This window comes from Symphalangus syndactylus, chromosome 10, assembly GCF_028878055.3.
Source record: "Symphalangus syndactylus isolate Jambi chromosome 10, NHGRI_mSymSyn1-v2.1_pri, whole genome shotgun sequence".
In the NCBI taxonomy this organism is placed as follows: Eukaryota; Metazoa; Chordata; class Mammalia; order Primates; family Hylobatidae; genus Symphalangus; species Symphalangus syndactylus.
The window spans coordinates 19682591-19703535 of record NC_072432.2 but is presented as its reverse complement, the minus strand read 5'-3'; the positions used below and the strand labels follow the sequence as shown (position 1 = coordinate 19703535).

Here is a 20945-nt window from a genome sequence, read left to right as displayed (position 1 = left end):
CCCCAGTGGTCTGATTCTGTAGGTCTCCAGTGGGGGCTGAAAACTTGCGTTTCTAACAGGTCTGCCCATGAGGACGATGCTGGTCTGGCAACTGCTCTTGGAAAACCACTGGGCGAGGATATTTGGGAATCTTAGTGGATCCCTTTGAGCCTTCATCCTCTGCAGGCTTCTTGACATCTGAAATGGCTGTGGGCATGGTCAGCTCATGTTCAGGGCCTGGAGATACTTCAGAGGGCTAGGTAGGGGCTAGCTCAGCTGACCTGGCTCCTCTGCCAGGCCTCCGGGCCTTCTCTGCTCTCTTGTGCCTCCACAAATGCCAGTTCTGTGCTTCCAGAACACTTAGGCAGCTCTCTCTGAACACGTTCGTGTGGTGACCACAGGGATATGCTGTGATGGGCTAGCTGTCTGTACTTATTAGAAAAATAATTTCTAAGCAAATAAGGCATATCCAGGAGGGGCAGTGTTTATCTCTCCCTTGGAAAGGCTGACTGGCTGTATGGGAGATAATGTTTTTAATTAACCCATGTAATGCTTTTGGAGAAGTATTTGCAGCTTCCATCCTGTGGAGCCTTAAGATCACCAGGCCTGTCGTTACGTAAAGAACACTGCCATTTTAGGACCTTTCTGTGATCTCTTTTCAGAGGCACAAAGGAGTTTGATCTATGAGGAGGAAGTTGAAATTGGACTACTAAATTTGCGTAAACAGCTAAGAAAATTAAAGTTAAAACAACCTATATAACCAAGCCCAGAGCAATAGAGAGAGGATGATCGTGTTAATTTAAGCTTAGTGCAGCAATGGGAATACTGCCCCAGCCAACCTACAAATATGCCTCTTTCTCCTTATAGAAAGTTATGCGATGTCTTGTTGCCCCAAGAAGCTATTAGGGACAGTTGCTCTTTTTGCAAAATGAACTGACTGAGATTGGAAATGCCTGCTCCTGCCTCAGTGGATTAGGATCGGGTTTCTCAGCCCCTGCACCATTGGTCTTCAGCCCTGGGCACTGTGGGATTTAGAGCAGCATCCTTGGCTTCTGCCCATGGATACCAGTACTACATCTGGAATTGTTAACAGCTACAAATGTCCCTAGGCATTGCCAGATAGCCATCCCCTGGGGGGCAAAATTGCCCCTACTTGAGAATCACTGGAGTAGGAATGTGATTATGGATAACATTAATGTTACCAGAAGTGTGTTGATTCCGATCTTTTTAAAGCTAATTATGTGGATTATTATAAAGGGCGGGGCTGATATTCCAACTCAGGTATTGGCCACCAGTTGTCTTGCAAAGATGCCATAATATACAGAAAACGTAATTTTTCCAGGGAGTCCCAGACCTCTTTGGACACGAGGAGGAATTGTGATGCAATGTGGGCCAGACCCTCTCCCTGTGGCCCCCACCCCCACAGCCCTCCTGTTGGGATCAGGGATCAGGGCCTCCCACCCAGATGATACCTGAGCCTGCCTCTCCCCCACCGTCTTCCCTCCTCCCCCACTCCCATCCCCCAGGAAAAGCCCTGCTGTCCTTACAAGGCCAATTAAAAGTATTGATCGGCCAGGCATGGTGGCTCACACCTGTAATCCTAGCACTTTGGGAGGCCGAGGCGGGTGGATTGCCTGAGATCAGGAGTTCGAGGCCAGCCTGACCAACATGGTGAAACCCCGTCTCTACTAAAAATACAAAAATTAGCCGGGTGTGGTGGCAGGTGCCTGTAATCCCAGCTTCTCAGGAGGCTGAGGTGGGAGAATTGCTTAAACCCGGGAGGCAGAGTTTGCAGTGAGCCGAGATCGCGCCACTGCACTCTAGCCTGGGTGAGAAAAGTAACACTTCATCTCAAAAAAAAAAAAAAATTATTGATCTAAACTGTGAATGACCAGTTGATTTAACCCTCCTTGAGCATAGTTGGTCTTCAAAAGAGCATTTTATTGACCCAGATGAATCTTTTCTAGGAGGCACATGTGGATGCGCTGGGCCCTTTGGGCACCCTTTGCCAGGATTATGCCTTGTTTAGCAGTGTGAAATCACTTATTCTCCGCTCCTTATCACCTCCTGGGACAAGGAAGATAAAAAATCAGAAACAACAGCATTGTCCTCTCTGCACCCATGATTGGATCCTTATTGTTTAGCAAAGGATGATCCGTAAACATCCAGAGAAAACATGAACCACGTGGACTTTATGATTCGAGCATTCCCGCCTCTTTTCTAAGCATGACAGTATCCTTGTTTCAACTGATTGGCCACTTTACTTTCTTTTAAAACTCATTGGGGCCAGCACGGTGGCTCATGCCTGTAATCCCGGCACTTTGGGAGACCGAGGAAGATGGATTGCCTGAGGTCAGGAGTTTGAGACCAGCCTGGCCAACATGATGAAACCTTGTCTCTACTAAAAATACAAAAGTAGCTGTGCGTGGTGGCACATGCCTGTAATCCCAGCTACTCGGGAGGCTGAGGCAGGAGAATTCCTTGAACCCAAGAGGTGGAGGTTTCAGTGAGCTGAGATTGCGCTACTGCACTCTAGCCTGGGTGACAGAGTGATACTCCATCTCAAAAAAAAAAAAAAAAGAAAAAAAGAAAACCTTATTGGAAGCATCCTTCAGTGCACAGTTGATTTTCTTCTACTGTCCTGCTTCATCCACAAAATTAATGTCACAGTGACTCTTAACTGCCATCCCTTTTTGTGTTGTTACTTGAAGTGAAGGATAGTATTTATTCTTTAGTTTCTGTTAAAGAACAAAATTATTTTGACACTACTTGAAATGGTAAGGAAGGCGTTATTCAAGACCATTGCAATGCCATTTAGCCTAACTTGGGATACAGCAAGACGAGTAGGGATTTATAGCCAAAGAAGAGAGGGGAGGGGGTAGTGGATGGGAAATCAGGGGGATTTTTGCTAACTTGACCTGGCAGGATTCCTGCTAAAGGCAGGCTAAGGACTTAGACATTGACAAAGGCCCCTTTCTGACTAGGCCCTGCTCTCTGGCTGTCAGTAGGTCCAGTTTTTAGCAAGAATGCTGCTGAATCACTTGAGCTGAAATCTTCCACCCTTGTGATCTCATCAGATCCCTAATGCCTTTGAAGTGGCCTCGTTGTCTGGGGTGATACGCGAGATTCATCGTCTCACGCCAAGGAAATCAAGGTTGCAGACACACAAGGAGTGAGCTTAAGAGTGGACATTTAGTACGTGAAAGAAAGAGAAGAGCTCTGTCCTGTAGAGAGAGGGGTCCCAAGCGGGTTTCCGGTCTGCGGTGAGATGCAGGGGGGTTTATAGCTGAGCTTCAGGAGGTGGTGTCTGACTTATATGAGGCACAAAAGATTGGTTGGACCAGGTGTGCCATTTGTATCGGACACAAAAAACTAGTTAGGGCTAGGTGTGCCATTTCCATAGGGCATGAAAAGCTGGCCGCCCCACCCTAATCTTTTTTTTTTTTTTTTTTGAAACGGAGTTTCACTCGTGTTGCCCAGGCTGGAGTGCAGTGGCGCAATCTCGGCTCACTGCAACCTCTGTCTCCCAGGTTCAAGTGATTCTCCTGCCTCAGTCTCCCTAGTAGCTGGGATTACAGGCATGTGCCACCACGCCCGGCTAGTTTTCTGTTTTTAGTAGAGACAGGGTTTCTCCATGTTGGTCAGGCTTGTCTCAAACTCCTGACCTCAGGTGATCCGCCTGCCGTGGCCTCCCAAAGTGCTGAGATTACAGGTGTGAGCCCCACCCCGCCCCGTGCCCTGCCATCCCCACCCTAATCTTTTATGATGCACATAGGTTCTCTGCCTGGCCAGCCCCATGTTGCCTGTTTTTTTTTTTTTTTTTTGAGACGGAGTGTTGCCTCTGTCCCCAGGCTGAAGTGCAGTGGCGTACACATGGCTGACAAAGAAAAGGGAGATGGAGCCTCCATGTTGGACATGCCTGGCCCCCAGGTGGCCCTTTTCTATTGGCACAGCTGCCGGCATTCACCGGTGAAAGCTTCCAGCTTGCTTATTTATGTTTGCAGCTTGATTTTTCAGGCTGTTCTTTGTTAGAAAAAATAGTAATTTATTGGGCTGCTTTTTGTTAGAAGGGAAGCCTTGCCGAGGACTCTTTTACCCTCACTATCTGCCTAAATAATTTCTTTCTGGCGTCTGTATCACCCCAGTCTCAATACCGACTCACCTTGGCCTGCCTTCAGCAGGAGTCCTGTCAGTGGGGATGGGGCGGGTGAAGAACTTGATCAGATACCCGTGGTGGGGGGATTCTCCGACTTAGCAGACTCACTAAGACAGGGCTGCGGAGGCCTGGCAGGGGCGGGATAGACAAGGCCAAGGCCAAGGTCAAGGCTGAGGAGAGCAGGGGACTCAGAGGAACCTGCCTCGAGTTTGGTCAAGGAGGGAGTCTTGGTGAGTTCTGAAAATGTCTTCACTGCGATGTTGACACATCAGAATGCTGCTTGTGGAGCTCTGAAATCCAGAGCCCTGGGACCCATCTCAGACCCACTGAAGGGCAAGATCTCCGGCCAGTGAATACCTCACAGGTGCCTCTGTCGCACAACAGGCCGAGAACCACTTTTCTAAACAAGTCTGCTCACTTTTGTGAACCCAAAAATGTCTGAGACAGGTCTCAGTCAATTTATTTTTATTTTTTTATTTATTTTTGAGACAGAGTTTCACTCTTTTTGCCCAGGCTGGAGTGCAATGGCACAATATCGGCTCACTGCAACCTGCGCCTCCCAGATTCAAGTGATTCTCCTGCCTCAGCCTCCTGAGTAGCTGGGATTACAGGCACCCGCCACCATGCCTGGGTAATTTTGTATTTTTAGTAGAGGCAGGGTTTCTCCATGTTAATCATGCTGGTCTTGAACTCCTGACCTCAGGTGATCCACTCGCCTCAGTCTCCCAAAGTGCCGGGATTACAGGCATGAGCCGCTGCGCTCGGCCAGGTCTCAGTCAATTTAGAAAGTTTATTTTGCCAAGGTTAAGAATGTGCCCATGACACGGCCTCAAGAGATCCTGATGACATGTGCCCAAGGTGGTCAGGGCACAGCTTGGTTTTATACATTGTAGGGAGACATGAGACATCAATCAGTATGTGTAAGATGTACATTGGCTAGGTCTGAAAAGGCGGCACAACTCAAAGCAGAGGCTTCCAGGTCTTAGGTAGATAAGAGACAATGGGTTGCTTTCTTTTGAGTCTCTGATCAGCTCTTCACTGAATACACAGTTTACGGGAATAGTCACTCACGCCTTAGTCTGGCTCAGTGAAACAATAAGGCAGAGGCAGCAATCAGGTATGCATTTGTCTCCCGTGAGCAGAGGGAGGACTTTGAATTAGTTGGTTAGTTAGTTAGTTAGTTGTTTTGAGATGGAGTTTCACTCTCGTCATCCAGGCTGGAGTGCAATGGCGCGATCTTGGCTCACTGCAACCTCCGCCTCTTGGGTTCAAGCAATTCTCCTGCCTCAGCCTCCCAAGTAGCTGGGATTACAGGCATGTGCCACCACGCCCGGCTAATTTTTGTATTTTTAGTAGAGACAGGGGTTTCACCATGTTGGTCAGGTCTTGAACTCCTGACCTCAGGTGATCCACCTGCCTCGGCCTCCCAAAGTGCTGGGATTACAGGTGTAAACCACTGTGCCTGGCCAGACTTTGAGTCTGTCTGTCTTTTGCCCACAGGGAATTTCCCTATTGGCGAATCATGAGGGAGGAATGTGGCTTTTTTATCTTTGTAGCTATGTTATTCAGGAATAAAATGCGAGGCAGGTTTGCGTAGTTCCCAGCTTGACTTTTCCCTCTGGCTTAGTGATTTTGGGGTCCGGAGATTTATTTTCCTTTCACACTCTACATAAGAATAGTTTCTAAAGTCTGACCCTTAGGAACCCAAGATTCACCACAAACCCCTGAGGAGAGAGAATGTGGCTGTCCCCGCTGGGGCTGGGGAGGAGAGCTGGATGGGAAATGCTGTGGGAAAATGCCTTTCCCACGTCAGACTCTTCATGCTGCACTCCCTTTAAGGTTTGGTGTAAATGACGGAAATGATTCCTCATTCATTGGGTAAGGATTATCCTGGAGGGTGGACGTTCCTGGACAACAGCAGAGATGACAGTCCTTGACATCGTCTCCGCCCGTGATAAATCGTCACCATGATGATGAATCCAAGAGTCATCAAGTCCAGCAGCTCTTCAGAAAAAAAAAAAAAAAAAAAAAATGCAGGCTCCTCTCTGTGTTCAAGGTCCACCCAGCAGTACAAGGACAAGCTCCAAGGCTGTAGCTTCTCATCCTCCATAAGCCCCGCCCCCGCTTCCTTGCTAGGAACAATGAGATTCCCCAATTCTACATATAACACTATGCAAATGATACTTCATTGGATCCCATGCCAACCCCAGGACTGCCACTCTCAGCCCCTCCTGTATGTTGCAGAACTGTAGTGAAGACAGGAACACAGGGGCCATAAGAAGTGGAAGAAGGCCTTTGCTGTGCATTCCTGCTGCCCAAGCACTGTTCAGAGGAGCAGACAAAGGATGAAATCAACTCATGCTTCACAGAAAGGCAAACAGAAGTGCGGACCTCTTAAGGGTACATGGCTGGAAGTGCTGCGTCTTCCAATTCCAGATTCATTCATTCCGGGATGGCATCCCTCTGCTTTCCTGGCAAGGGAGCGAGCAGGGGTCAGCTGGCCTTCGTGAAGGGTGCAGTGCAGCACATCTCCCAGAACTGCAGGGCACGAGGGCATGTTGCTGAGGGCAGAAACAGAGACCCTTGGATTCAAGAAAAATCACTCATAAAAAGGAGCAGAGAAGCACCTGCAAGAGTTATTTCATTTCCTGGAATCTCCCTTCCCTAACCCCAGACGTAAATCCACAAGTCTGCGAGGCAGTCGGCTTTCTAGATTGCCTCAGAATATGGTGAGTTTTTTAAAGTAGACAAAATACTAGGAAAGCAAAGAGACTAACGTTGATCGAAAGCCTGTGTGTGCCAGACACGCTGTGCCGGGCTCTCTGCACTGTTTCTATTGGCAGCTGCTTTAGTTGATGCATCTGCTATGTCCGAAGGTCAAGGACATCCTGCCGTTGTGAATAGGTTTTGCAGCTGAATGAGTCTTCCACAATTAACCCAGCTTTACTCGTAGTTTGTAATGTTTTTTTCTTATTTTCTTTCTAGCCCGAAAATCTCTTGTACTACAGTCAAGATGAGGAGTCCAAGATAATGATCAGTGACTTTGGATTGTCAAAAATGGAGGGCAAAGGAGACGTGATGTCCACTGCCTGTGGAACTCCAGGCTATGTCGGTAAGGACAGTGCGCGTGCACACGTGTGCCCCTGTGTGTGTGATATCCTCATGTGTGGTGTCACCACGTGTCAAGTCCTCAGTCGTCTGAAGCATATGAGCTTGGCATGTAATCACAGCTGCCTTCATTTCCCTTGGGGGAAAGAATAAAAAGATTGAGGGACACTGGAATGAATAATTCATAGCAGGGGCCGGGCGCGGTGGCTCACGCTTGTAATCCCAGCACTTTGGGAGGCCGAGGTGGGCGGATCACGAGGTCAGGAGATCGAGACCGCGGTGAAACCTCGTCTCTACTAAAAAATACAAAAAATTAGCCGGGCGTGGTGGCGGGCGCCTGTAGTCCCAGCTACTCGGAGAGGCTGAGGCAGGAGAATGGCGTGAACCCGGGAGGCGGAGCTTGCAGTGAGCCGAGATTGCGCCACTGCACTCCAGCCTGGGCGACAGAGCGAGACTCCGTCTCAAAAAAAAAATAAATAAATAAAAATAATAATAATAATAATAATAATTCATAGCAGGGAAGTGATTTCCCCTGAAAACTTTTGCACAGTTGGGTAGAAATCCCATTTGATTTGGTTGTGGGCCTGACTGGAGGCTGGGAGTTAATTTGGATGAATCCCAGGTTCCATTTCCAGAGATACTGCATACATCTGTTTCTGAGGGATTTACAATGAGACAATGAGATAACAGTAAGGTGCACACACAAGGGAACATTCCAATTACTGAGATAGGAACATCGATGGAGGAACCCAGTTCAGACCTTGACCAAGTCTCTCTCATCAGTCAGTCAACCCTGATCTGTACTGCGATGCTAGGCACTCAAGTTTTTCCTTAAATCACAACCCCCAATTCTTTGTACTAAACTTCCAAAATGCAGAGAAGACTACTGACAGATCTGAACACTTGGATTCTGATGTTAGTCTTTTGACTTCTGGGGTCCTGGAGAAACACCATTAGAATACTTGTGATTGTTCTGAGACCTTCGTTGACATCAGTGTATTCATTCAATTCATTCATTCATTCAGCAAATGTATGTAAAGTTGCTACTATGTACCTGATGCTGTACCAGGCACTGGGGTTAAGGCAGTGAATGACACAGACATGGTGCCTGCCCTCATGGAGCTTACATTTTAGTTGGAACAAATAAGCAAACAGGGTCATTTCAGATCTTAAGTGCTATGAAGAAACTGAACCTGGGGGCCTGCCATGGAGTGACAAGGAATCAGGACCGGGCTGAGAGGACAGGGAGGAGACTTGGGCCTTGGTCTCGGTGGCAAGAAGCCAGCCATGTGGGAGTTACAGGACAGCATCCCAGGAAGAGCAACCAGTTTGTGCGAAAGCCCGAAGGCTGGGAGAGGGTACGAGCTAAGAATGTCTGAGAGCAAGGAAAAAGATGCGGTTGGAAAAGAGTTATGGAAAATGGAGTCCGAGGCTGAATTCTTTTTTGGGGGGGTGGGAGGGGTGGGTGCGTGTGGGTAGGGTACTGAATCTAGCTGTGTCGCAAGATTGGAGTGCAGTGGCCCAATCCCGACTCACTGCAACCTCCGCTTCCTGGATTCAAGTGGTTCTCCTGCCTCAGCCTCCCGAGTGGCTGGGATTACAGGCGCCTGCCACCATGTCCGGCTAATTTTTGTATTTTTAGTAGAGACAGGGTTTTGTTATGTTGGCCAGGCTGGTCTCAAACTCCTGACCTCAGGTGATCCGCCCACCTCAGCCTCCCAAAGTGCTAGGATTACAGGCGTGAGCCACCGCGCCCGAGTGAGGCTAGGTTCTTGTCATGCAAAGTGCGGTGACCTTTCTTCATGAGAATAGCCAGTGAGCCCACCTGAGAGAGGAGGCATATTATGTGACCAGCATCACCCTGTGGGTCTTCGGGGACATCCACAGAACCTTCCCAGGCAGGCTGAGCAGAGCCGGCCTCAAACTAAAGGAGTTACAAGGGGCATTGTGGGAAACTCCAGATGACCTTGGGGCCACTTCGTGGCCTTTCAGGTCCTTGCATATAATTACAGAGCCATGTCATGCTCGAGTGTCATAGCTCTTCATTTTCAGAGTAACTCAGAGGAGGAAAGACAAGAGCAGGCTGAGGCGGGCAGAGAACAAAATAAGGGGAAGGGAAAGAAGCAGCAGGGTTTAGAAGTGGGGAGACACAGGTGGTGGAAACGTGGCTGGGGAGGAGCTGTGTGGATACCATCGCAGGGGGCTCAATTCCCTGGATTGTGTGTATGCAGAAGGCACAGAAGAAGAGGTTGCTCTGCTCATTTTTGAAAGGTCCAGTGCATGGCCGGGTGCAGTGGCTCACGCCTGTAATCCCAACACTTTGGGATGCCAAGGCGGTTGGGTCATTTTAGTCCAGGAATTCAAGATCAGCCTGGCCAACATGGCAAAACCCCATCTCTACTAAAAGTACAAAAATTAGCCGGGCATGGTGGTGCACACCTGTAGTCCCAGCTACTTGGGAGGCTGAGGCAGGAGAATCGCTTGAACCTTGGGGGTGGAAGTTGCGGTGGGCTGAGATTGCGCCACTGCGTTCCAGCCTGGGTGACAAAGCGTGATGCTATCTCAAAAAAAAAAAAAAAAAAAAAAAAAAGGCCAGTGTAGGCTTTGATAGAGATTAACAGCATAGCAATCGATCATCTCTTCTAGGATAGGGTGGTAATGGTTGCAGGAATAGCATGGTCCCTGGCTGGGGGACATGTGCCTGGGGTGGCGACAGGAGGAAAGAGTGTGTGTGGTATACGCATGGAATTTCTCCAGCTCGGTCTGAGCCATCAGGGAAGCCATGAATACATGAGATGAGACAAGATGAGTGGGGAGAGCCTCTTCTAACTACCGGGAATCTCAGACATTAGAAAATGAAGAGTCTGTTAGGTCATGGTGCTGGTCCTCTTTTCAGTGGTCTCCCCAGGCTGAGAAGGTGCTGATACTGTGGCCTGCCCATCTGTTCCCTTCAGGAAGTTGACCCTTGGGCTGTGATTTAAATGCTCTGACAACCAGTGAGGGCCCCTAGCTACGTACGCATCACGTGCTTCTCATGTTTGGCTGGAAAGCTCCAGCACATTCTAAATTGAGTTTTACCTCTCTGTGTTTTGGCAAAGCCCACGGGATGGCAGTTTTTCTGGTTTCTAAGTGGCTGCCATCTGCGGGGTCTGGGTCTGTTGATTGCTGTGTCTGGCACTGATGTGTCGGGAATGGTGTTGAGAAGAGTCCATTGCTCTTGCTACTCTAAATGGCAGCCAGGGGGAGCCATTGGGTGATGGTGTTGTGAGATACCAGGTTGTCCTGGAGGAGGCTGGGGGAGAGGAGGACTGTAGCAATGGCGCTTTTCTATTGGTTTTGTGTTGACTGAGCGCTGAAACTCCACCAAGAGTGCGCCTCTGGAGTGAGTCGTGTGGAGGGCACACAACTTCAGAGTAGGGAAGGGGCTGCTTTGAAGAGCTTGTGTCTAGAAGACATCCCTTAGGCAGTTCCCGGCTGAGCTTGGGCTGTTTCCTCCCTTGCAGTCTGCATGGCAATGTCCTATTCATCCGCCAAAGCCCATTTTAAATGTTACCTCCTTTGACTGCTTTCATGTCACCTTGTCCTCTCCTTTTACATCCTGCTTCTTTCTATGACCCTTTTCTCGTCATGGTCTGATCACATTGCATTAGGGTCGTATCAATCTGTGTCTCTCACTGCACTGAGTCTCATTAAATCTTTGTGCAGACACTTCCTGAATTTAGTAAAAACACACAGCTCATGAATCTTAGCCGTGTTTTCTTTCTGTCTTCCCCTTCCATTCGCTCAGCATGCGTTTATTGAGTTCCTGCTGTGTGCTGTGTGCATTCGTCCCACGGTATCCACAGGGGCTGGGTTCCAAGATACTTCACACCCTGCAGATACCAGCATCCTCAGATGGTCGAGTTCCTGATATGAAATGCATAGTATTTGCATATAACCTAGGCGTGGCCTCTGTGTACTGTCATTGCTAGATTGCTTACAATACCTGATGCAGTGTAAATGCTGTGGAAATAGTTGTCATAGGTATTGTTTTTATTTGTATTATTTGTATTGTTTTTTCAAATATTTTTGATCTGTGGATCCACATATTTTGAATCCATGGATACGAGGGCCAAGTGTACAGTGTTTGGTTTGAGAATACAAATATGGGCCGGGCGTGGTGGCTCACGCCTGTAATCCCAGCTCCTTGGGAGGCTGAGGCAGGCAGATCACCTGTGGTCAGAAGTTCCAGACCAGCCTGGCCAATATGGTGAAACCCTGTCTCTACTAAAAATACAAAAAATTAGCCAGGCAAGGTGGCAGGCGCCTGTAATCCCAGCCTCCCTACTCAGGAGGCTGAGGCAGGAGAATCACTTAAACCTGGGAGACAGAGGTTGCAGTGAGCTGAGATTGCGCCACTGCACTCCAGCCTGGGCAATGGAGTGAGACTCATCTCAAAAAAAAAAAAAAAAAAAAGAAGAATACAAATGTGAATAAGGTACAAACTCTGACTCAGTATTGTGAGAGAGACAGCAAACAGGTCAGCTTAATGTATGCTAAGGGCTACATCATTCAGCCCTTCAAGAATTATTTATTTATTGCCTACCTTCTGTTCTGGGCACTGGGGGGCGGGCACATCAATAGAAATAGAAGAATAAAACATAAAAATCCCCTCCCTAGTGGCACTTACATCTGAGTGAGAGAGATATAGGCTATAAAGCAAATATTGATAGCTACGTTCATTCGTGTGTTAGGTGGCTTTAAGTACTATGGAGAAAAATGAAGCAGAAAAGATGATAAGAAGTTCGTGTGTTCAGAGGGTGGTGGCAATTTTAACTACAGTGTGCAGGCAGCCGTCACTAAGAGGGTGGCCGTGGTAAAGATTTGATAGGAGCGAGAGAACCGACCATGCAAGTATCTGGAGGGCATTTACTCGGTGATAGGATGCCATCGGATGCTTCTGTGTTAAGGCAGTGACATATTGTTTTAAACAGGATCCCTCTAGGCCAGGGATTCCTAACCCCTGGGCCTTGGACTGATACTGATTCAGGGCCTGTTAGGAATCAAGCTGCACAGCAGGAAGTGAGAGGCAGGCTGGTGGGCATTCCTGCCTGAGCTCCGCCTCCTGTCAGATCAGCGGCAGTAAATTCTCACAGGAGCTTGAACCCTGTTGTGATCTGTGCCTGCAAGAGATTTAGGTTGCACGCTCCTTTTGAGAATCTAATAATGCCTGATGATCTAAGGTGGAAGAGTTTCATCCTGAAACCATCCCCAATACCATATCCTTGAAACAATTGTCTTCCATGAAACGGGTTCTTTGTGCCAAAAACGTTGGGGATCCCTGCTCTAGGACACAAGCTGGGATCAGGATAGATGGTGGGGGTGGGGTGGAGGAAGGAGATGCGGAAAGGCTGTGGCATTGATCAGGTGAGACTGTGAGAAGGCTCACGCATTGATTAGCAAAGGTTTAGGTCAGATTGGTAGCAGCAAAAGTGATGAGAAGCTATCAGATGCCAGGTATATTTCAAAGGCAATGTCGTCAAGGTTTTCTGAAAGATTGAAAGTAGGGTTTGAGAGAAAGAAAGAAGGCAAGGATCATTCAAAGGTTTTTGGGCCTGATAACCCCGGCAGGGTGCAGTTGTCTTTGCTGGAGGTGGAAGAGCCTGTGGGATGAATAGATTGCAGATGCCTTAGGAGGAGCGCGGTCTCAATTTGTTAAAGTTGACTAGGCCAAGAGGGCAGCTGCAACGTGACCCTGGAAGTGTGTGCAGTCGATTCTCGCTGTTCACAGTCATCATGTTCTATTATAGCAAATAGCTGAAAGCACTGAATTAATCAATACTGAACCATTGCTCCTAAGGGAAACACAGGCTGGGTTCCTGTGAGCCTCTGGTCACATTTTCATCCACCGATCAGTACATGACCTTTTCAGAATGTGTGCTTCTGTTTAAAGACACCTTATTGAATATATGTTGTTGAATCATTAACACTGATTCACAGCCCACAGCACCGTAACTCCTGCCTGAAGGAAGCTTCTCTAACCCACCGATTTTCTCTGAAAGGCACATCACGGCCTCTTTGCTGTCAGGAAAGCTAGACAGACTTCAGCACTGTGCTCGGGGCTGTTGTAAACAGGGAGATCTCCAACAAAACACAAAAATGTGAAAAACAAGACACCAAATGGAGGGTGAGAAAAGACCCTTGTTTACAGTCTGAGCTGAAACGTGAAGGATGAGCACCACCTCATTCCGCCCCAGCCTGAAACTCGCACATCAGGCAACTCAAGTATTTGGTCACTCTACGCATGTCTACAAACGACCACAAAGTATTGATTTGGGGGTTGCAAATAACTTTTAGCCAGAAGGCACATCGGCAGATACAGAATCCTTGAGTAATGGGGATCAACTAGATTTGGGAGATGTTAATTTATGCCTGCGTTTTAAAGCCATGAACCAGGATAGGCAGTGGAGGAGAGGAAAGAACCCAGAGCTGAGTCCTGGGGACATCAGGGTAGAGAGGTCAGGGGGACAAGCTGGAGCCCGCAGAGGAGACCAAGACAGAGAAGGGGCAGTGGGTGAAGTAGAAAGAGCGCAGGCAGAGAGTGGCATGCTCCCCATCAGACATGGAGAAAGTGCTTCACGTAGAAGGTATCACATGTCAGTTGCTGCTACTGAGGACGGAGTTTTGGTCTTGTTGCCTAGCCTGGAGTGCAGTGGCACTATCTCAGCTCACTGCAACCTCTGCCTCCTGGGTTCAAGCAATTGTCCTGCCTCAGCCTCCCGAGTAGCCAGGATTACAGGCATGCGCCACTATGCCCTAGGCTAATTTTATATTTTTATTAGAGGCGGGGTTTCTCCATATTGGTCAGGCTGGTCTCGAACTCCCAACCTCAGGTGATCCACCCGCCTCGGCCTCCCAAACTGCTGGGATTACAGGCATGAGCCACCATTCCTGGCCCTGGTTGAACTATTAATTAAGTGTGGTGGCCCTGTGGTCAGAGGAATGGCAGGAAGAAGGCGAAACGGGTCTTGGTAAGTACACCAGCATAATGTCCACCATGGGGCTTGCCCCAGCCGCTCACCTCCTTCCCCAGCCATGGCTTCTCCCTGCAAGGCTCTTGGGACACCATTTTGAATCTTGAGCAAAGAAACTGCTAGAAATTTTTCCATCTGAACAGGGCAGAGCCCAGCCCCATTTGGCAGCTGTGAGGGAGGAGGGAGAGAGAGCTGCCACTTGTGATTCAGGGACCACACTGTCCCCTGGGCCCAAGCCAGGGGCAGAGCGCTGCTGTCTGTTCCCAGCCTAGCATGGTGTCTTCATATTTAGAAAGAAATGTGTGAATAAAGATGAGGAAAAGCTTCCATTCCCCTCAGGGCAATCTATAGGTTTATAGCTTGAGTTCAGACTTTTGATAAGTCCAAGCGTTGGTTTCAATTTGTGAATCACCGTTTGATTACTATCTAAATGACTATTCAGCTGAATAGTTGATTCTGCCAGCATGAAGCTATGACTTCAATTTAAATGAGCTCTCTAACAATGAAATCGAAAATGGTGCTTTTCCCCCAAGTATCCCAGTGCACAGGGTGCCTTAGGAGGAGGCAAGAGGACTATAAGCACTTTGAACTTCACCCTCTTACATGTGGTGGCTGCCTGGGTTGTACACACCCTTTGCGAGGACTGTGGCCTGTGGAGGCAGCACATCACTTCACTGATAGCGGGAGACAGTGGGCATCTCCATCCATGACACTGAGATGTGGGCGGCTCATAGGGCTGGCTCTGCTAACACCAACAGGTTCTCCAGTAGATTGTGGTAGACGGGTCACACAGATTCATGTGAGGCAGTGTATTTCAGAAGCAACATTAAAATACAGGCGTGAAGGCTGGGCACAGTGGCTCATGCCTGTAATCCCAGCACCTTGGGAGGCCAGGGTGAGAGGATCACTTGAATCCAGGAGTTTGAGACCAGCCTGGGCAACATAGTAAGACCCCCGTCTCTTTAAAAAAAATAGTAGGTGGGTGTGGTGGCACACACCTGTAGTCCCAGCTATTCAGGGGGCTGACGCAGGAGGATCACCTGAGCCCAGGAATTTGAGGCAGCAGCGAACTATGAGCACACCACTGCACTCCAGCCTGGGCAACAGAGTGAGACCCCATCTCTAAAAAAATACAGGAGTGCAAGGGATCAACAAGGGTTGGAATGACCAGGGGAAAACTGGAGGACGTGGATTTGGAGGAAGGGTAGGACTTGAGCAGAAGTAAGGAGAGTCACAGGTGCAGAGCAGGCATGGGGAGCAGAGGCCCAGAGTCATGGGCTGCTTCTTGGAGGATCTGGGAGAAATGAACAGACTCACTGGGCCTGGAGAGAGGGCTGGCGGAATTGTACTTGGTGATCATTTAGGAGAAACGATGGGCCCATCTGGTGAAAAGTGGCTCCTCAGAATACCATGATGGCTCTCAGTATGGTATTGACCGGGATTGGGAATCCATTTAATTAAGTCAAGTATAACATTCCCCTTGGTCTTGGCAATAAGAGATAAAAGTCAGAGCTAAGGCAGTTAGTAAAATTATGTATATTGCCTGCTCAGCTGCATTAATTAAAATATCTGAATCACTGAACATCAGTAGTAAGTGACAGAAAACATCCATATCAATCACGTAATTGACGAGACAGATGAGAAACTCCTATTTGGTGGTGGATGGCCTGTTTTCTATATTTATCTTTTCTTTTTTCAAGAGACAGGGTCTCTGTCCCCCAGGCTGGAGTGCAGTGGCATGATCATAGCTCACTGCAGCCTCGATCCCCTGGGCTCAGGTGATCCTCCCACCTCAGCCTCCTGCAGAGCTGGGACTACAGGTGCACACCACCACACCTGGCTAATTTTTAAAGTTTTTTGTAGAGACAGGGTCTATGTTGCTCAGGCTGGTCTCAAACTGCTGGGCTCAAGTGATCCTCCTGCCTCATCCTCCCAAAGTGCGGAGATTACAGATATTAACCACTGTGCCTAGTTGAGAATTTTTTTTTTGAGCCTTATTCAGTGACAGTTCATCACCTAGCAGTATTTTATGTGGAGTGCACAACCACAGCCACACTATTCCATTACGGACGTCACTCAGAAATAAGAAGGAACATGTACAGCTGGTCCATCGTTCTGTCTAGAAGCAGAACTGCACCTTGATGCTTTAGATGGTGGCTGACTGTTACGTTCCTGAGGCTGTTGGGGAAGGAATCGTTCATTTCCTTCTGGAACTTAGTTGCCGTGTTGGGTGCAAAGCCACGATAGACATCTTTGGTCTAGCTCCGCCTTAACTTGCCTAAAATAGTTTAAACGTGTTTCGTCTTGTTCTTCTCTAAAAGGAGATGGAGAACAGTTGGTCAACATTCTTGGTGTATTTTTTTCACTGAGTTAGAGGATTGGTGTTAATTCAGGGATCACTGCACTTCTAGAAGTTGATGTGGGGCATAGGATTATGATGAGCTCTTGGAAACCAGGGGTTCCAGCCAGCACAGTGTTGGAGCAAGGACCTCTATCCTCACAGCCGCCCAGCCTATAGTTGGTGGCAGTCACGGCAGGGGACTTGAATGTAAGCGTCCTCCTCTGTCTGCCATTGATTAGATATGAAGGAGGCCTGCGCCTTTCACTTAAACTTGGGGATTCTCAGTTTCTTGTATACAAAATAAGTGTGCTGGGCTAAATATTTCCTATAAATTTTTTTCTGGTTTTAACATTGTATGTTTCTATAGACTTGTGAGTTGGTATCCTTAGGTATGTAAATATCTACGTGTCAAGGATACTGGCCATCATTTTTCCCATCTTCGCTCCATACAGCCAAGAAAAAGGATTCAGTCGATGGACCTCCCCACCGTCTGTCTTCTGAGTGATCTCGATTCTTTTCATCTTTCCCCATAGCGCCTCTGTTCCCAGTCCTTTCATGTTCACTCCTCGATGTGGTTGCTCCCCAACAGAGCTTGCTTTTTATTTGTTTCTCACTTAAATACCATATTTTGGTCCGTGACTATAAGCATTACATCATTGTTCTCATCCTCTCCGACTGTTAGTGTCAAAACAGGATTTTATGTAACTGAGAAATTGTCATACAGGGCACAGATGAGTAGGCGGAACATCCAGATGAGAATTTTCTCTCTTTCTCAACAGCTACTTGGTGACAGCCCACAGTGAACATTTTATCACACCGTGGGCTGCAGCCAGACCCCCTGTGCTGGAGAGGACAGGGCCCCCTAAGTGGGGAGACTTGTAGGGCCTGCTCGTCTTCATGGAACTGACTCATTGCACGTGGGCAACGTAAACTCAGCCTGGCTTTGAGGAGCCCCATCCCACACATGGCAGCCCCACAGAGTCACTCTGAACACAGTGTTTTTAAGGCACTTGTCTTCCTTCTGGAATTGCTTCTTTAGATACTTGATGTGGGAGGGAGGTCACGTTTTGTCGTGGTGGGAAAGAGGGGGAGGGCAGCATGTGTAGCTCCATTTGTTCTTTGTCATGATTAAAAACCAAAACCCTGGAATGACTGTAGCAGTCTTCTTAATCAGATTTCACAAGAAAGGCTTGACTTAAGTACAGAGTAGGCATCACGCTGTGATCACACACAAGGTAGGCCCCCATGGGAGACCCTAGAGGGGCCGCACAGCAGTGCCGTTTGTGGCCACGTTGCTCTGAAATGCCTTCCTTGGCACAGCTGACTTCCTCCGTACCGCGGAGTTCCAAGGCCCTCCCACATTTCAAAAGCCCAGCAGCCCCAGCTTCTACTCCCTCCCCGTTCCTTAGCCTCACTCCTCCATGACTGGCTTTGGGAGCATTTGAACAGCAGTCCCAGTTCAGATGAGAATGGTAATTACATACCAGTATGGTGCTTTCATGGGGACTTCTCATGCCTGTGGTGAAACTCGAAGCTACTGGAAAAATCAGGGTAAGCTGCTCTTTGGCGATACTTTTTTTTTTTTTTTTGAAACAGAGTCTTGCTGTGTTGCCCAGGCTGGCATGCAGTAGCACGATCTCAGCTCACTGCAGCCTCTGCCTCCCAGGTTCAAGCGATTCTCCTGCCTCATCCTCCCGAGAAGCTGGGATTACAGGCACACACCACTGCATCTGGCCTTTGTATTTTTAATAGAGACAGGGTTTCACCATGTTGGCCAGGCTGGTCTCAAACTCCTGACCTCAGGTGATCCACCGGCCTCGGCTTCCCAAAGTGCTGGGATTACAGGCGTAAGCCACCATGCCTGGCCTGGTGATACGTTTTTAATTTAATTTTTTTTTTTTTTTTTTTTGCCATCTTGATCTATTGCTAGAGGCAATTCATTCCTCATGAATGACAGCTCTAGGTGAAGGATGATAGAGACCAGAGGAGGAGGCTATCCCAACAGAAAAGATCGGAGCTGTCCCAAAAGCCTTCTGCTCATCTTCTGTGACTTTGGATGGAAGACAGACTTTAGGCAGAGAATGCTCCTGTGTTTCAGCCTGATTTTTACTTGCCAACAGTCTGGATTGCAATACTGGAAACCTGGGTGAAGCAACAGCTGTTTATTAAGATGCTCCTGGTAAAAGTCCCTCATCGTCTTAATTTTTTCTTTTTTAATACCCCTGCTGTTGCAAATTCTGCTACTGACAGGAAGCTGACCTGACCAAGCACATTCAGTATCACCTCCTTGCCTTGATGTCATTCTTACTGAGGCCAAATTCTCCCCGGAAATGTATGTCTGGGGTTCTAACAACACAAAGCTTAATTTTATTTTTCCTGATCTTTAAATTCTGTTTAGCATCTCTGAAAAGGCCACTGCTAGGTAGAAATGTCATCCTTCTCTCTCACCGTTTGAAAGAAATCTTCTCGCCTCTTCTCTGACACACAGTATCACAAACTCTTAGAAACCCCACTGCAGTTTGATTTAGTAGCTGGTGTTCCTTCCCCCACCAGCAGGGGAGCATCGCTTCTTCCCGCTTCCTGGCGGAAGTTCCTCAAGGACCGGAAGACCAGCTGTGATCCGAGCGTCTAGCCCTGGACGCAGATACCTACTGGCATTGTTTACAATGAGGGGCCACGTGCAACTCTTCCAAATTGAGCTCCAGTTCTTTTCGTTGCAGGCGTAACTCTAGGACACAGTGGCAGGTGCCCATCAAGACAGGAAACTGAGGCATAGGCAAGATAATGAATCCTCTAGTTTACCGTGGCACAGAGCCCAGCCTATAATCCTGTCCTCTGATTCCATGCTGGATCTGAGGTAACAGACTTGTATTTAGAGTAAATTCAGTATTTTCAGTTTGTGGGTTTTTTTTTTCTTTTTTCTTTTTTTTTTTTTTTTTGAGACAGGGTCTTGCTCTGTTGCCCAGGCTAGAGTGCGGTGGCACAATCTTGGCTCACTGCAACCTCCGCCTCCTTGGTCCAAGCAATTCTCCTGCCTCAGCCTCCCGAGTAGCTGGTACTACAGGCATGCGCCACCACGCCTGGCTAATTTTTGTATTTTTAGTAGAGACGGGGTTTCACCATGTTGGCCAGGCTGGTTTCCAACTCCTGACCTCAAGCGATCCACCCACCTCAGCCTCCTAAAGTGCTGGGATTACAAGGGTGAGCCACCGCACCCAGCCTGGTTCTGGACTGTTGGCTTTTATCTTCTGGCATCAAGGACTGCCCCTGTCCCCCAGGCTGCTCCCTCCTGATGTGTCACCATCCTCCAGCCACTGGAGGGGTCATGTGTGAAGGACAGAGAGGAGAGGCCACACAGACTTCCATAGAGGTGAGCAAAGCACCCTGAACGCGGGCTTCCTAGGAGGGCGAGGGCTTCGCCGTTTCCTCCACCCTCTCAGCAGAAACTGCTTCTTGGCACGTCCTCAGGGCTTGGGAAAGGGAAAATTTTTTTCTACTTCAGAAGAGCATGAAGATTGATTACCGCAAGCTCCACACCCACAAGACAGCTGCTGTCTTAGTTTTCAGTCCCCTTGGTTACGCCTTGTTCTTCTCTCTTCTTTGGTAAGGAAAATGGGCAATTTAATTGTTTTAAAAACAAGATGAAAGGTTTCTGAAACTCTTTTTTTTGAAGTCTCTCGAGTCTTTCCGTTCGCCAGGAATACTTGCTCTAAATCAATATAAAGTAGCTTGGTTCCCGCAAAGTGGAATTTTCCATAAGTGGGCTGGTGGTGAGTCTCACTGTGGTAAATCCAATTATTTTGAATTCTCCACCTAGTTTTATAAAGAGCATGAGTTAGTCGTGGTCTCTGAGAAGGACCACATCTCTCCACAGAGGTCTCTGATGGCTCCTGGGACACTCTAGTGAGGCTGAGTGGTTTACATGGAGCTTAACTTTTATTTACTGGTGTAAACTTAATAAGCCAGTGCGATATTGTTTTGTCAGGAATAGCAAAGAAAGCTGAGTTAATAGCACCCAAGATCTGACTGGGAGGAGGTTCTGAGAGATCGTGTAACAAAGTATTTCTTTCTGCCCTTTACCCCTAAACCTGGTAGTCCCGAACTTCCTTGGAGAAAAGGTATTTTTTTTTTTTTTTGAGATGGAGTTTCACTCTTGTTGCCCAGGCTGGAGTGCAATGGCAGTCTTGGCTCACTGCAACCTCTGCCTCTCAGGTTCAAGCGATTCTCTTGCCTCAGCCTCCTGAGTAGCTGGAATTACAGGCACCCACCACTGCGTCTGGCTAATTTTTGTATTTTTAGTAGAGATGGGGTTTCACCTTGTTGGTCAGGCTGGTCTCGAACTCCTGAC

At 48.1% G+C, this 20945-nt stretch overlaps 1 protein-coding gene across 12 annotated transcripts in view; it reads left to right on the top strand.

The window, feature by feature from the left end:
* Positions 1-20945, top strand: part of CAMK1D (calcium/calmodulin dependent protein kinase ID) — a 489400-nt gene that overhangs the window by 416385 nt on the left and 52070 nt on the right. For all 12 annotated transcript variants that reach the window (XR_010113808.1, XM_055296616.2, XM_055296615.2 and 9 more), the window contains exon 5: positions 7121-7247. Coding sequence is in view for 11 of the 12 variants with exons in the window: in XM_055296616.2 (XP_055152591.1) it covers positions 7121-7247 (127 nt within the window). In the remaining variant the exon portion in view is untranslated. The remainder of the gene's footprint in view (positions 1-7120; positions 7248-20945) is intronic.